The sequence below is a fragment of the Lepisma saccharinum genome, chromosome 1, assembly GCF_977018435.1.
Source record: "Lepisma saccharinum chromosome 1, izLepSacc3.1, whole genome shotgun sequence".
NCBI classification, from domain to species: domain Eukaryota; kingdom Metazoa; phylum Arthropoda; class Insecta; order Zygentoma; family Lepismatidae; genus Lepisma; species Lepisma saccharinum.
This window is the reverse complement of record NC_139229.1, coordinates 135,610,894-135,629,126: the sequence shown is the minus strand read 5'-3', so window position 1 is coordinate 135,629,126 and position 18,233 is coordinate 135,610,894. Positions and strand designations below refer to the sequence as shown.

At 36.8% G+C, this 18,233-nt stretch overlaps 1 protein-coding gene across 1 annotated transcript in view; it reads left to right on the top strand.

Annotated features, from left to right (window-relative positions):
• Positions 1 to 18,233, top strand: part of Mtpalpha (monolysocardiolipin acyltransferase Mtpalpha) — a 72,583-nt gene that overhangs the window by 43,692 nt on the left and 10,658 nt on the right. Inside the window, exons 4-9 of the mRNA XM_083120072.1 lie at positions 2,944 to 3,194; positions 4,568 to 4,639; positions 6,950 to 6,998; positions 10,637 to 10,812; positions 12,823 to 12,993; positions 15,494 to 15,716. Of these exons, the coding sequence (XP_082976198.1) occupies positions 2,944 to 3,194; positions 4,568 to 4,639; positions 6,950 to 6,998; positions 10,637 to 10,812; positions 12,823 to 12,993; positions 15,494 to 15,716 (942 nt within the window). The remainder of the gene's footprint in view (positions 1 to 2,943; positions 3,195 to 4,567; positions 4,640 to 6,949; positions 6,999 to 10,636; positions 10,813 to 12,822; positions 12,994 to 15,493; positions 15,717 to 18,233) is intronic.

The window sequence follows — 18,233 nt, the reverse complement described above, 5'->3', positions numbered from 1 at the left end:
CCATATGACGTTGAGTCGGGGATTTTCTTGGCACGCCAATCGATGGATCCCCCTTTGCACTACGGGCGACACTTGCAGCCCTTCTCCTGGTGGTTTTCGTTTGTGAATGTTTCACAAGGAGAGCCTGTTGTGTGTAATGGGCTACAATATCTTTCGCAGTAGTCACCCCGCATGTTAACCCATTCTCCCGACACTGTTTCACAATGCGTACCTATGAAAACGTTACGTAATGGAAAAGGGCCATTACGTAACCCTCCCAATACCGGTTGATTTTCGGTGCCATTTGATAACATTCACTACCAACACTTGCGCACCTACAAGGTCAGACACAACACTGCTCCCGCCAGCAGACCAATAGTTCCAGCATGATACGCCAGGTGGCAGCACCGAATCGAAAATAGTCGGATATAAAGCGAACAACCTCTGTACTACGTCCACGTTGTAGTTCCTGGGTTACGCGAAATGTAGTACCGAAACCCGGTTATTTTCTTACGTAAAATCAGATTCTACAATACAAAATAGGGGGTTTCCATTTCAAAGTTCACGGTTGCCCCCCTGCCCCATCCCCAGGGGGCAGGGGTGGGGAATCAAGTGTGATGTCATTGAATAGCTTTCTTTCACTTATTAAACATGTATTTTTTAGTTTTCCGATTCGATGTGTATTTCTCACGATATTTGACCGTTCCGGGACTTTTGGACCACCCGGTATGTTGGTCTTATTGTAATTAGATTGTCTTGTATGACAAAATATGAAGCATGGTTTAAAGTAATGAATTTCTAGAAGGCTTGCGCCTGTTACCTGTTTTATCAATCTTTCAAATTTTAGTGCAGAAGTGCTTTCATATCGTCTGTCCTTTCAGAAGCACCAAGTAGACTCATTCCTGTTTTATTGTTACTTGTTATGGGGACAATGTGAGCAAGAGTTAAGTGAATCTGTTTTATTGTTGTGGATTGGATTATTTAGTCTATATTAACCTACAGATTGTATAGCAAAATACAGGAAGCGTGGGCTGTAGTTATGAATTTCTAAACTGCTTTCTCCTGTCACCTGTATTATCAATTTTTCACAGTTCTAATGCAAAAGTGCTTTCTTATAGTCTGTCCTTTGAGAAGCACCAAGTAGACCCATTCCTGTTTAAATATCACGGGATATGGGGGGACAATGTGTGCAAGAGCCAAATGAATCTGTTTTAGTGTTGCAGATTGGATTATTGAATCCATACGAACCTACAGATTGTACAGTAATACAATTCATGTATTGGTCTTGCAATTAGAATGTATAACAAAATACAAGAAGCAAGGGCTGCAGTTATAAACTTCTGAATGGCTTTCGTCTGTTTCCTGTATTATCAATTTTTCCATTAATACTTAATTATTGCAATTGGCACTAAAAAAATTCATGTAACAAAAAAGTAGATAATTTTAACTTACCACCCCAGATAAAAGAAGGAGTGAAGGTCAATGCCATCGGGAGGAGGAAAGGAGGGAAGATGATGAGTAGGTCACCTGATGAAGGGGAGGATTAGAGACAGCCAGTTGTGACAACCTGGGGAAGTACAGTAAGGTGGAGAAACCAGTTTTTGTATAAACAAGGAAGTGCATTCCTTAGAAGTGTTGAGTGATTAGCCATGCAAAGTTGTGCATGTGTGGTGGTTATCTTGGCTTGAGAAATTTCTCGGAAACCAAGACTAAATGTCTCATAAAAAATCAAATAAGAACCTTTTAAAATTACCATATATTGTTTTGAATCTATAAAAAGTGGCTATGCAAACCTACAAGATGATCATAGATGTAATCACTATATAGACCATTATTAATAGTTTTAACAGACTGCAGTGCTGTGAATATACAGACATATTTCAGTCAGAAGACTCATTCATGCAGCCAAGTACATTTAATAATTGATTCATAGTCTGGGTACATGTGTTCTTGAGCAGTGTTCCTTCATCAGTTTTATGTAATCATCATTGTGATTAGCTTGAAGAGGCAGGAAGATGACTATAAGAAAGTAAAAAACAAAAAAAAATTGCAAGACTCATCCTCACCTGTAACTATTCAACTACACAGTTGCCAGGGAAAGCATCAGAACAGCAACACTGAGTGGAGGGGATATTAATTAATGCCTGTAGTTAAGTCCACTATAACCAAAAGAAGAATTCCTCCTCTGATATACACCATCAGAATAGTTCAGATTTTTCCTGCAGGATATGTAAAGGGGTCAAATTAATTTAATAATTTTGTTAACAGGTTCAAGTTTATTCATATTGTCATAAGTTTATTCATAAATATAACCTCATATTTATGGTGAAGATTTTTGTACAAAAACAATATACTTCGGGATGAAAAGCGGTATATAAGAATGGCATTTCAGTGTTAAAATGTTGAATGTAACCCTAAATTTTATTTTAAAAACTACACTTATTGCACAACTTAAATATTTCTTTCAAATAGTACATTTATGTAGTTATCACAGTATTAAGTTTATTCCCGTGTATAGGAATCTATTTTTGCTTCTGAAATATTTAGTCAAATTTTAAAAAATCCGTGATTTGCTTAACACTCAGGATAATTCAGACTTCAGAAAGTGTCACGGTACATAAACTCTGTTTCATATATGAGTGTTTATTTTGCATTTTGCAGTTCATTTCACATCATATTGTGACTAAATGTGGAAGGAAAATGCACCTGACACCTTTCAATAATAAAAATGAACGTTATGTTTTGTTATTTCACATTCATAAGGAAACATTTAGAATTTTTACTTTTTAGTCTTTATTGAAATTAAGTTTAAGTTGTGTTATCATTTAAAAGAGTTTGTACTTGATGCAATTTATTAGCAGTATCAAAATAACTCTATTTTGTCCTTTTCATAATGTGTTATTACATTTTGTCCATTTCTAGAACAGAGGTGTTACATTTAAACATTTTAAAATTTCATTATAGGTTGCTCTTGCCTGCCATTATCGAATTGCTGTGAAAGATAAGAAAACTGGCCTCGGACTGCCAGAAGTAATGCTTGGGTTACTACCTGGTGGTGGAGGCACCCAACGATTACCGAGACTGATATCTTTGCCTAATGCATTAGATATGGCATTGACTGGGAGGACAATAAAGCCGGACAGAGCTAAGAAGATGGGACTTGTAGACCAGGTTGTGGAGTCATTGGGTCCAGGACTTGCCACTTCCGAGGCGAGGTAGGGAATAATGTATTTTCTAAGGTGTTTTTTTAAAGCTTGTGCATGTAATGGATGGGTTTTTATTATTTGAACCTTTTTTCCTCCTAAGGATGCGAGATGTTTTTATTGCATGGTGTTTTTTTATATTTTTCTGTTGGTTATATTAGTTACATAAGGCAAAATGGATAATTAGATAGAAACAGACACAACAGTCCTGGTGTTGAGGGAGTTTGTGTTTTCATGCAATATGTTTAACCATGGGGACCATATGCAGTATTTACTCCTTTCGCAAACCCTGAAGAAGAACCCAGGTGGGTTTTAAATATTGTGATTATGTTACACTTGTACATTATGCTCTTTTTGTACCCATTTCTCATGGAAGTTCTTTGAACTATTTAACCCCTTTCATAACCCATTTCAAATGAACATTATTTCATGCTGTGATTGTCAGTACTTAAGGTCAACTGCATATTCTACCATCTTTAGTCCCTTCCTTTGGGAATTTAATTCTGATGTGATTGCTGTTCAGTTTCTTGAAATATTTTGTCCATGGTATTTCATTATAACAAGGTAAAGGAATTATTGTACTATTTCAGTTAATTTACCGTTTAATACCATGTCTCCCTCAGTCTTGTTGTTATTATTTATTGCATTTTTCTTTGTTCATCAGCAAAGTTAATGTCTTCTAATCTGTCATCCATTGTGTCCCTCTCTAGACAAACTGAATACTTCTAGTGTAATTTTTTTTAATTTGAGGGTTGCTTTGATTGCTGAGACATGTTCTAGTGTTCAGGGATGGGCAACTTTTTCCCAAGTTTTTAACTTAATGATATTAGTGTTTGGCAATATATCATCCGGACGATATATTGCAATATTGAAAAAAATATCAACTACGTGATATATCGTCACAATATTTTGGCAATATATATTTTGTCAGCGATATATAGTCATGATATTTGGTGACATATATCATGTTTGCAATATATCGTCACAATATTCTAGCGATATATGTTGTCAGCAATACATATTTTAATTGCTTAAAGTTCTCTTGTTCATCTTGAGGTACGTATATCCAAATCCCCTTCACAATTCTCCAGAGTGAGTGACACTAGGCCAATGCATTTAATCCTGTCATCACTGTTATATGCTGGACTATACCACACTCCAAAAAAAGAATAAATTTCCACAATGTGCTGATGTGAAACTCCCCCCCTCCCCCACCCTACGTACAGTTTTAACCTGCATCCTGACTACATACCACCTCGATGACGTTATCATGTGTTTTATATCTAACATCATCTGTATTTACAAAGCAGCTGTTATACCCTGGTGGCTAATGAAAAGTGTTAATTTTCTTAATATTAAAATTCGTGATAACCTTGAAATTTCAGAGATCCAGGATTTGCAGCAATAGAAGATCCCTTTGCAATTGATACATTTCGGTATTTACTTCAAACAGGAAGGTAAAATCTTTGTACAATTCATATGTAGTATGTACATGTAAATGTATTACATGTAGTTACATGGTAGGTATAAAATATAGTTCTCTGGAACATATGTGTGCTAGGTTTTCTCTGTAATTTAAAGCCTAGCTATGTTTACAAATGAAGTGAGAAAATGGTTTGTGATTGTGGTTTGTGACTCATAATTGTGCCGCCAAAGTTCATAAAATCATAATTTATCCTCGTTGTTGCAATTAGCATAAAAAGGCAGAAAGGCCATGTAAAATAAGATAAATAATAAAAGGAAACAGCAATAGCATCGAATATAAGGAAACACACAACTGGGTACTTACCTATTGTACAGTTATGCACACTTCTGGGTTGGAACGTTTCCATTGAAAGTTAATGGGAGTGTTGCAACCCAGAAGTATCCGTGACTGTACACGCAGTGAATTGATTTTTATGGAGCTTCAGAACTTCTGAAAGATATTGCAAATCTATATAATTATTATGCCATGAAACCCCTATTTCTGCATGTATGCATATGAAGAATCTTTGTTGATAGTTTGCTAGAGTGTATTTGAAATATGTGAGTTTTGGTAGTTAGGAAAGTAGTGTAGCAAGTAGGTATGGTAGTGCTAAACTTTTTGTTGTTTGTTTTTTATTTGTAGATTTAGAAATCATTTCTTTATTTTTGCATGATTTTTTGTGTGTAGTTTAGTAAGCTATGTTTGATTGGTTCCTTTTTTATTTTGAATCAACTCTTACACTGGGCCAGATTCAGTGTTCTCAGAGTTAATATTAGTAATGTATTCCATGGGGTAAAAAATAGAACTAAGCCAATACCACTTTGAACCATACAGTTTCTGATTCCCAGTGATAAAGATGCTTGACAATTGTAACAGTTAAAAAATATTCATGATATCTTCTAATATTAACATGTAACTATTTGTCTACAACTATATGCATTAAGGTACCAGAGTTTTGCTTTGAAATATTAAAAAATTGCATCAAAATATTAAAATGTGTGTCATTTCACAACAAAATCAGTTTTCATGATTGGGAAAAGAGAGACGCGGTAGTATATAAATACGGAGAAACTAGTACTCACTTTTATCCGCGAAGCTGTTTTTTCTTCTTTTTCGATTAATTTCAGTGGCCACTGCCACCATCCTCGTTGGAACTTGCTGTGCTGTTGCTTGGCATGCATCTTTTGTTTGTAGTTCTCCGGCTGCGGTTAGGTGTGCTGTAGTTAACTGTGCGTCTGGGTCCGTGTCATCTGCTATTTCCGGGTGATAACTGTTGTAGTAGGGGAATCCAAGTGTGGTTCGCTTGTACGCTATGGATGTTTAGCTTGTGCAGGAAGTGCATTATGGCATGCGTTTCCTTGATTTTGGTGTCTACGAGCGTGTGGGCAGTGTGTTTGACTTGAACCTCTTGAATTTTATGGCTATTGTATTTGATATGTTTAGCAAGACCAGTAGTGGGTTGGGCTTTTTTCGCATCTATTAGGTGCTGTTGGATTCTTTCATTGACAGATCTGAAGGACCTGCCGATGTAATGTGCCTTGCATTCGCACTCTGCATCATATACACCTGGGTTATCAAGGGGGGGAGGAAGTACTGTTTGTGTTTGTTCAGTTTATCAACTATTTTGGATATATAACGGCAATCAATTATTCCGAATAACTTTGATTTGCTACATTGTTCACATATCAGTACTAACAGTAATTGATAAAAGTATTCAGCCATTTAACCTTAACTACTATGGTTGTTGATAATCACATAACTACTTGGAGCGGTCTGTCAGACTGCTGTTTCAATTTTGCACTGTGAACTAACTGTTTTGCGGTTTTCAATTTCTGACTCGTTTTATGTGTTATAGATGAATATTGTAAAACAGTTTTCAATTATTATTGTTTTGTTAAAAAAAACCGAACATAATTTATGCAAGGAGGGGGGAAAAAGTAAAAAATTACAACAATGGCTCCTATGCTTTTTTAAAATTCCAAATTCTTAAAATTTCTAAATTTTTATGTTGTTCAAAGGTAAGTAGTTCAAAATAATATGTAATATTTTGCTGAAATTGAAAATGAGTTTTGAACCATTTGAAATGCAACTTAACCAAAAATCAAATGTAACTGTTATGGTATGATGTAGCCAGCACCCCAACCAAAAGTTATAGAGAAGGGTCCACCTGACAGGGTGGCGACAGACATGGAAAACCTGAAAAACCGGGGGTAAGTCAGGGAATTTGAGGTGTCAAAAAAAGTCAGGGAATTTCATCTTCATTTACTTTTTTATTTTTTTTTATTTATTAATTTATTTAAAGATATCATTATGGAATTCTGCATGGGAACAGGAAACAGGAAATCTCGTTCGTAAGTTTCAGCCTCAACTTTTAGGCCCCTTTTATGCGCAACTCAACCACGGCACCAGAAACCAGTGATGGCAGGAGGAGAGAGAGAAATTTCTTCTCGGCGGGAATTTTAAATTCGAACACTCTTTGGAGGAAAATTGTTATAACTTGGGCACTATGGGAGCAATCTACTTCGGATAACTTTTGTTTTGCAGCTAAAACATCAGCGCATGCAACCGTGTACAAATCAGAACATCGGACCAAGGAAGGGGGCTTGGGTGGGGGGGGGGGGGCACGTCCCCTGAATTTCAACGGAAAAAACATAAAAAATTGGAGTTTGCCCCTCTTCTCCCCCTATTTTGGAGAGAAGGTGCGAACTTTAGTATTCTTTTCAAAGAATGGACATTTCTCAAGAGAATGAAACATGTTTCATGTTCTTGGGTGCCATACAAGTTGAATAATGAGCCAAAATGTGAAACTCTGTTCGGAAATGTGGCATGGATATGTTGTAGAAGGGGGGGGGGAGGTTGGGCATCAATATGAATTTCCCAGGCTTGCTCCAGACCTGTGTCAGAGTTTCCACCCAAACATAAGAGTATGAAGGTCCAAAAAGCACATTCATTTCGTAATCAGCACCATGATACCATTAGGGTATCATCGGACCAGTACGACCTTACTCTGATGATATCATATGGTATCATCGGGGGAGTAAAGGTTAAGCCTCTAAATATTACCTGGAAAATGCATTGAATTATCAGTTTTTATTCTCCGTATGGGAGTAGTAAGGGGATTTGTCAACAGATGGAGGGGATAAGAGCGGGTGGCTCCCTCTGATAGTTGTCGGACGTCGTAGTAACGCATTTTGTTGGGCAAACTGAAGGAACATGGAAACAAATATGTTCCATTGATACATACGATTTATGTCGAATATCGCCACCCGACAAAGTATCTCACTACAACATGCGACATAAATTGAATGGACTGCAACATCCAACAAAACTTGCATGCATAAACAAGAAGAGCTTTAGACTGCAAATATGCTGCTGGAATTTTATTGCACTTCTGGCTCAGTTCACCTTATTTAATGTAGCAGTGCTTACGAAGGTTTTCTTTCATCATCCTGACGTATTACTGGTTTCGCACAAGTTAACATACGTTTACAATGACATTGCATTATTTTTAGATATCAAGAAGAATCCAACCAAACGGGATATATATTGAATACTATCACAAAAATGTGAATCTTAATTAAATCTACATTGGTGAACGTTGTGAAAATTGGCAAGTGTATGCTCCCAACCTCAAATTTACTGCAACACTAGTATTGCAGTGAAATTAACGCCACACTCTGTCCTGTCTGCTTAAACTCGTGAGAGATGGTCATTAATCTCTCACTGAGTAAGGTTAATGTCCAATATTATGAAATAAAATGCTAATAATAAATAATATTTTAATATCATATTTACTCGAATCATGCAATCATAAAAGCAAACCACTTTCTTCAAGAATTGACTTTCCTCTGCCAGCCCTGCTAAAATTTCACTTTCCATCTACTGATTTATACGAGGGGTGGCCAAAAAGTAATTTCAAGTTTGTAGGGACATTGATTTTTCACAAACGCCAAAACTGTGAAAAATGGTAATTGCTGCGAAGTTATGTTTAGGAATGTGCAGTGCTGTCTGGACACATTTTTCGCCCGTTCGAAATATCGAAATAATGCGAATTTGGCATAAAATGCGAATTGTTGGAGTTTTTAGCGATTTTTTTTAAAGAAATGTCCTAAAACAACGAAAAATTCCATGAAATCCAACATTCTTGTCTTTTCTAAGCCATGTTTGTGTACATAGAACATGCAAGTTTTCCAACATTTTACTCAAGAGTAAATTGATTGATTGATTTGGTGTTTTGAGTCCACTTTATGCACAGTAAGGCTAATCGGGACTGGACCTACAATTTAAAGTGGAATCCGAACCACTAGTGCCTCCACCGGGTATCGAACCTGGGATCCCTTCATTACAAGGCAACGACACTACCACTGCGCCATCGGGGAGGCCTACTCAAGAGTAAACTATAGATTTATACGTACATGGAATAATTCCGACACCACATTAAATCATGTATATCCCACGATTTTTTAAACTTCTATCAAAACCATTTGCATCACAGAGCAAAGTGGCTGGGTTCTAACAGGAGATCGAGTGCGTATCTACCGTCACACGGGAGCCACATCTTCGTATTTGTCGCACGAGATATGTTTTGATTTACCAACCTAAGTTCGCACCATCGGCATTTGTCGAGCGAGTAATAATGGAGCTCAGTCGTTAGGGCGTCTGACTACTATGCAAGAGACCCGGGGTCGATCCCCTGCGGGGGAGAACCGGGATGTTTTCCACCTTTTCAAACTGCTCCGGCACCCACCCAGCATCATATAAAGCTGGTACTTTGAGGAAACTTTGAGGGATAAAGGTAGCCAGGAGCGTGGTGCTGATCACATCATCCCCACCATCCGTGATCAAGAAAGTGTGGGGCCTTAACTCCACACTCCTATACACCTTCATGGCAAAGTGCAGGGGAGCACTTTACTTTTACTTCCTCAAAAATCCAACATATCAAACTGTCACGAAAATACGTAGACCATGTGACCTACAATTTAAAATAATAGTTTAAAAGCACAATGGAGTATTAAGTTTCGATATATTTGGCAGATAAATGTTCTAAAACAAAAAAGCGAATTTTGGGAAACTTAACACTAACAAGTCAAAAATAGATAATGCCAATTTTTGGTGCCATAATATATCGGTATCTGTCATGTGAGATTGATTGATTTTAATTGTTTGGGTGCATTGCCACTTATGGTCATTATGCACCCTTCAGTATACTGATTGGTCCATTTATAATGATAGTATGGAATATCGCATGCAGAATGCATCCAATCGAAAAATTGCACAGAAAAAAGTTTGATACTATTGAGGGGGTAAGTCAATGCTGCAATGTGAAATTTCAAATGGAACACCCCCATTCATTTTACATATTTGGATTCCATGTTGAAAAAGAAGTATTTTTTGTTCGAAAAATTTTGTAAAAGAAATTGCAACCTTAGAACATTTATAAACATTTGGTAGTTTCAGTTTCATTTTGTTCCCTTTATGTAATAACAGTTTTGGTTTCCGTTGAGAACATTGGAAAAACAAATTTTGTCCTGGAAAACCTGGAAAAGTCAGGGAATTTCATTTCTGCTTGTTTGTAGCCACCCTGCCTGAGGTTGGAAGACTGTGAGAAATAAAGTAAATGATAAATTCAGTGTGGTCTCACCGACATTCCATAGTAGTTAAGGGTTAATATTACATTATCATCATGGGCCTCCCCGATGGGGCAGTGGTTGCGTCGCCGCCTTGTAATCAAGGGGTCCCGGGTTCGATACCCGGTGGAGGCTTATAGTGGTTCGGATCCCACTTTAAATTGTAGGTCCAGTCTCGATTAGCCTCCCTGTGCATAAAGTGGACTTAAAACACAAAATCAATTAATCAATAATCAATTACATTATCATCATGAATATTACCACATCAGTGGTGCAGTAAATACATGAGCTCGTTATTGCAACTGAATTACTATTACTGTAGCAATAGCCTAATATATTACCATACTTGATTTTTCCTCCAGATTTTGGATGTATTTAGAACAGGCATAGACAAGGGAATGGTGGCAGGTTATGAAGCAGAGGCCAGAGGATTTGGAGAATTAGCCATGACACCACAAGCAAGAGGGTTGATTGGATTGTTTCATGGCCAAACGGAATGCAAGAAGAATAGGTTTGGAAAACCTGAGAGAGATGTGAAGTAAGTTGCTTTTGCAAGGGATTGTTGAGAGCTATTGTCAGCGAATTATTTACTGCTGTACACAAGGATTATTATAGATAGATAGAGAAGTGATGATGTCATTCCAAACCAAAAGTGTCTACAGTTAATTTTAGTTAATCATATTTAGGGTTGTCTGAATTATAGTTGTGTACTACATATTTAATGAAAACACCTACTCTCTTTTATTGTGTGGCATTGACAAAGATGTTTACTGGTCAGGATAAAGAATGCCACTGTCTGTTATTAATTTTTGATTTGGAGGCTGTTACTAATTAAGTGGACATTATATTTGTTGGTTATATCAATGTATGAAAATAGAATATTACTAATTCCAATATCAGTATATTGGTTAAATTGTTGACAATTTTATCATTTCAGTATTGTATAAATATTGTATACATAGTCTGATTTGGAGTGCACAATTATGCAGTTTTGTTCTTTTTTTATAATGAAATCAAAGGTATAAATCATGTACTTTTTTACCCTTTAAACAGCCGAGCTGGGTTTTGAAAGTAACCCCTCTCTCGCCGTGGCCTTTGCATGCAATTTTTAAATTTTTACACTTATTTCAGAAAAACGTTATATCTGAGACTATTTGAGCAATCTACTTCGGATAACTTTTGTTTGAAAGCAAAGACATCGGAGCATGCGACCGTGTACAATTCAGAAAGCCCAAGTGAGAAAAACGGGGTTGGGAGGGGCCAAGTCCCCAAATTTCAATGAAAAAAATCTGGCGTTGGCCCCCCTCTTCTCCCGTTATTTTGGAAAAAGGTGCAAACTTTTGCATTGTTTTCAAAGAATAGACCTTTTGCAAGAAAGTGAAACTTGTTTCAAGTCTCTAGTCCTCATACAGGCTGAAATATGACTCAATATGTACAATCCTGCATTTTGGCTAAAAATAGCTAATTTGCATATCAGAGGAGGGGGATGGGTTTTCTTCCACATGACAATTCAAAGTCTTATCTCAACATCTGTCAGCGTTTACAACCTCACATACATGTGTGAAGGTCCTAAAAGCACATGAATGTTGTAATCGGCACCATGGGTCATATATGACCCATTGGTAGAGCCACATATTTTTGGTAAATAAAAAAGCAAAATTTCGGTACAAAAACTGAGTCAATTTCGGGTTCAAAAGCGGTAAATAAAATAAAATATCGGTGTTATAGCGGTGAAAAATTGGATGAAAGGTGGTATATAAAAATACATTTTGGTTTTAAAATTGTGAATATAATCCTAAATTTGATTTAAAAACTACACTTATTCCACAGAATTAACATTTCACTTCTAGTAGCACATTTATGTAGTTATCAGAGTATTAAGTTTATTTCTGTGTAAAGGAGTCCATTTTTGCTTCTCCAATATTAACAGCACAATTAATCAATTTTCCGGGAATTGCATAACTCTCAGGATAATTCAGACCTCGGAAGGTGTCGCGTTGGTATGTAAACGGTAAATTTCGTGTTTAAGAGTTAATTTCGCTTTTTGCAGTTCATTTCGCATTATTTCGTGACAAAACATGGTCACAAAATGCATCTCACACCTTTCAAAAACATGAAAAATTAACACTACAATGTGTTTTTTCAAATTTCGTTTTTTCGTCAAAAACGAAATATGCATGCCCCTACCCATTGGCTATTTTCGCCTATACTTTCTATGGGTCATATATGACCCATTGACTGTTTAAAGGTTATAAAAAATAAGTTTCTAATGCAGTTTTCTTCTTGTGAGGCAAACATTTCTCAGTGCCATAGTTACAACTATTACTAAAGGTGGGGATCGGGTATCAATATTGGTACATTTTATATTTTTGGGAACAATATCAAAATAACAAAATTGTGGAAGCAAATTACAGGAATGTATAAAAAATATAACTGATAGAATTATGGTGCAGTTACTTTGTCCCAACCGAAAATATTTGTCATAAGACTTTTTAAATCTTTAAAATAACAGAATATCACTGTCAATTAATGGTATTTATTTTTTCAGGACAGTTGGAGTTTTGGGTGCTGGGCTGATGGGTGCTGGAATTGCTCAAGTGTCAATAGATAAAGGCTACAAGGTTATTTTGAAAGATACAAACGTGAAAGGAATTGGAAGAGGTCAGAACCAGATCCAGAAAGGCCTTGATGGACAAGTGAGGAGAAGGAGAATCACAACGTAAGTTTGCATGTTACGTACCTGGAATCATACCCCTCCAATATATATATATATATATATATATATATATATATATAGGTAATGGACAAAATAATATGAACACCAATGCAATTGCAGAAAACTTGTATTAGTAGGAGGTTGGGCCCCCCCTTGCCTGAATGACGGCTTGTATCCTACGTGGGATAGACAAATAAAGGTCCTGTACAGTGTGAACTGGAATACGTAGCCACTCCTCGCACAAAACAGTCTCAAGTTCTGAAAGTGTCATTGGAGGTGGAAACCGATTACGCACTTTGGCCTCCAAAATACCCCACAAAGGCTCAATGATGTTAAGATCGGGGGACTGTGGACACCAGATGAGATGTTCTACCTCATCACTGTGCTCATCAAACCATGCATCAATGCACCTAGCAGTGTGAATAGGGGTGTTATCATCTTGGAAGATGGGGCATGCATCGGGAAACAAAGTCTGAACCATGGGATGGAGGTGGTCACCCAGGATGGTGCAGTACTTCTCTGTGTTGATTCTCCCACGCAGGACGATAAGTGGGCCAACACCATTCCAAGATATAGCCCCCCCAGACAATCACAGACCCCCCACCATGTTTCACGGTAGGCACTAAGCAGTCAATATCAAATGCTTCAGAAGGAGTTCTCCACACATAAACACATCCTGTGGTCTGAAATAATGTGAAAGACGATTCGTCTGACCCTATCACATGTTCCCATTGCTGCTGTGTCCAATTCTTGTGCTCTTGGCACCACCTTCTTCGTGTCACTGCATTATGTGGAGTCACCAACGGTTTGGGGATGGCAACTCTGCCATGAATGTTCACAGAATGCAGCTCCCTTTGAATGGTTTTCGTTGATACAGGGTCCTGGAGGTGATTGTTCATCTCTGCGGTTATCTGGGACAGTGTTGTCTTGTGCTTTCGAGTCACTATTCGCTTCAACACACGTCGATCCCTGTTGGATAACTTTGTTTTTCGCCCACTATTCTCCTTTGCAGACGTTGTCTTTCCATGTTGTCTGTAGGCTGTCAGAACAGTTGACACTGTGCTCCGTGCTACACCAACAAGTGTAGCTGTTTTTGTCACAGATGCTCCAGCCAGGCGGGCTCCTATGATCATGCCTCTTTTGAAGTCTGAAAGGTCGAACATACCTGCATTTGACGGATAGCTGACTGCTCGCATGCAACTCTCACACCAGCTTCTGATAGACTGATATGTTTGCTTTCATCGCCACTAGATGGTTGAAATCTCTGCTGAGTGTTGTTCCTTTTCCACGACGGCGTATATAGGCCTTTGCAAACCTAGGTGTTCATATTATTTTGTCCATTACCTGTATATATATATATATGCACTGTGGAACCTCGATTTTACGTTCTTCAGGAGACCAATCTGAAGAAACTTAAAATGTGGGAAAATGTAACATCTGGGTTCACTGTTGACGTTGAAATGGAATATTTTGCAGAAAATATTTATTTTTAAGTTTATTTTATAGATGCAGAGGCTAGTCATCCACTTATGGATGCTTGATATATACATTCAAGGTATGGAATTAAATGTCCCATTGTCTGATAAAATAGTGATAAAGTTTCAGTCTCAATAAAAAAAATTATGAACATTTGGTTTATGCTCGGTGCCAAATTGGACAAGGATTGGGAAGATTTTTTGAAAAATGAAAACTTTGGAATGTTTTTACATCCTTTTGGACAGAGAATGGATGTTTCACAATTGGGCATAAAATATCCAAACTTAGGAAAGCGTGTGTGGCTATATAAGCTTTAACTTCAGAATTTGAGGTTTCATTATAGATCAGTTTGTGATAAAATATAATAGCCAAATATACTTTGCATCTGTTTAAAACTCCTAATAGCCCATTATTAGGCTGGTGCAAGGAAATTATGTTGAACCAAGTAGATGCTGTACACAAGAATTATGGTGTTGAAGTTTAGAAGATTCATCAAACATCTTCCTGCTGCTTTTTGCATACATTTGATTGGTTAGCACATACATTTGACCACACACTACATAACACCAAATCTAGGAAGTAGGTGACATGGTGTTTCATTTTGTAACCAACTACCCACATTAGTGCAAAGAGTCGCAAAGTGCAGTGAACTTTGATGGGGTTAATGTGAACATAATATTGCCTATGCTTCCATGATGAGAGAATAAAAACTATTTACAATAGGATATATAGCAGTCCTCTGTGGTTTTCTTCAGGCATTCCAGGCAAATGCTGGGATGTACCCTTAACCAAGACCAGGGATGCTTTCTCCCAGTTCATTCCATCCATTGTGTTCTTGGCCTCCTGTCACGAGTAACTTAATGGTACATATAAACAATGTTAATTATAACAACCAATCTACTAAATCAGGTACCAGTGTAATTCTACATTCTTAATAGTACAGTGCTTGGTTCATGATTATGATGTATGCATTTGTATTTCTATTCATTAAAAGAAACTAATGAACTACTACTGATTGTATTTACAGGTTTGACAGGGACCGGTATATGTCCAATTTGGACCCCACTCTTACATATGCAAATTTTGACAAGTGTGACATTGTTATAGAGGCTGTGTTTGAAGATCTTAATCTGAAACATAATGTTATAAAGGAAGTAGAGAAAGTAATTCCACCTCACTGTGTATTTGCATCGAATACTAGTGCCTTACCAATCTCCAAAATAGTTGCAGCAAGCCAACGTCCAGAAAAGGTAAGTTAGAAAATATTGTGAATATTGTCTTGTGAATTTTTGAAGGGTTTTGTGTAGTGATGTGATGAAATTGAAAATTTACTGATGCTGATGTACTCACTAATAATTTTTGTAACCAATACCGATGCTGATATTTAACCGATTCCGATACATAAGATTATTCAACAGAAATGGTATGTGGTTTTCAGCATAACAAAAGAAATTTGCTATAAACATTTCTATGTGCACATTAAATATATGTATATGCATATATATTCTCAGATTTAACATTAGTACACAAGCAGTTCTTTGAAATGCAAAATTAATTCCTGTTCTTAATATTGGAAATTGAATGCTGGCAGATTCAACTTCAGAAACATGAGTTTTTGAAGCACTTGTAGGTTCAGTGTGCATACAGAACACTCATACACTGAATACTGATGCAGCAGGTATGCCCAAGTATTTTTTTGCCACTTACTTCAGGTTTTGATACTCATTTTTTAATTTCCAATACAACAGTGGACCATGGTCAAGTGGAATAGTCTGTTCAGCAATGTATAATAGTGTTCTATTTCTGTTTTTGAGGTAGGTTGATCCTCTGAATGAGAGTTTACCATTCATTTTATCTTAAAAACTCCACAGTGAAGAAGATCCATTAACCTAATTTTCGAAGAATCTCACAAAATTAAATTATAAAACTTATTAGAAGGTAAAACTCTAGTATTAGTACTCTAGTACCAATTTAAATATCGAATTTTTGCCGATATTCATCAGTGTGTGAGTCTACTGTTATGAATGTAGAAGTGAAGAACTGGGATCAAGCGGCAACCTGTATGATAGGTGTCCTTATTTCAGACACCAATATTTTTTATATTTCTACTCTTGATTTGATGTGCGAGGAGCAGTTGTGCAAATTTTTGCAATTTTTGGATAACCTTCCAAGCATTCTCCTGCGGAGGGCAACATGAATTTTCAAAATACTGCCACTCAACTTGTCCTATGCTTTTACTCTGATATACTCAGGTTCCATGAAAGTATGTGCATCAACAGGGTGGCTAATCACCGGGAATTCCTTGAATTCCAGGAATTATGCATGAATTATTGACTGGGAATTATACGTGAATTTTTCTCCGTTGAAGTGAAAAATTGCAAGTTTTATTATTCCAAAGGAATCTATACATTTACAAATGCCCAGAGGCAAGTTTTTCACAGTTTAGCTTTTATTTTAATAGAGAGGGAAAGAGAATAAAAAGCTGGGTGGAAAATAAGACAAAATTCTCACAATCCATTTACTTTGATAGTGTCCTTTGCAGAACAATCTATCTGACAGGCAGATTATTGCAAGTTAAGATATCATGAAGTTGATTAGGTAAATTTGAGTTTGAAATTCTTGTAAATTAACAATTTTTTGTAGATTAGTATATTCTGTAGCATTTGTGATTTTGAATTTTTGGAAACCTCACCTTGAAAACCAGGAATTATACTGAATTTTATCATGGTCCTAGAGTGGCCACCCGGATCAACCACATTTGAATATTTCTGTTTCGTATAGGACTGAGCCGATACGATTGTTGATTTTCTTGCTGAATCTCACCAATACTAATATCAATCCTTGAAAATTGGAAGATTTCAAAGAATGTCTGATGATAACATGATTAGGCCTTATTTCCATATTAGAAAATAACACTAAAGATGCTGACCAAGGTAGTCTCTGTAATATTAAAAAAAAAACACTTAACATGTAACATTTCAACAATTTTAGTTTGGTTTTTAGTCTGAAGAAAATCCTGATATAGGATTCAAATGTTACATGTTTTTTATATAATAAAGACTACCTTCGTCAGCATCTTTAGTGTTAATTCAGAGAAGTTCAGAATATTAATAAATGTTAATATGCAAGTTATCCATTGGAATTATACAGGGTGGGGCAAAATAATGTTACCACTTATATGGTGTTGTGGTGGGGCAAAAAAATGTTACCACCGAAAGGGAAACATACACATTTAATATACCCCTTCAACCTATGAACCAGAAATGTGAATACATTTGAGCATTCTGTCAACCATTGAGTCCATGACCGTTGAACATATGTCTTGCGGTATAGAGCGTATCACTGTCGAAATTCTTTGTTTAAGGTCTTGTATGTGTTGTGCGATGGAAACACATATGTTAACAAGATTAACTGCATTTATTACACAAACTCACAAACAACGTAACACTTTACATTATAACGAAACTACGTTCACCATTCCAGGTTCTGTTTGCACAGACTCTTGTCTAGCAACAGTAGCTTGCTTCTTCTTCCTCTAGGAGGCAGCACTACATTCCTCCCAGAGTTACAAAAAAAATAATTAACAAGGGTACCCGTATCTGTCGGGGAGTACCTTAATCCTGGTCGATCTTCTAGACACATGAGGAGTATATATTGGTCGGGGAGCAGCGTCAGCATCTTGGGGTTGATGGCCATCAACGTCTGGTTGAAGTGTTGTATTTTCGGAATCCGAATTTCGATCCTCCGCCGTGCCTTCTGGTCCGGGT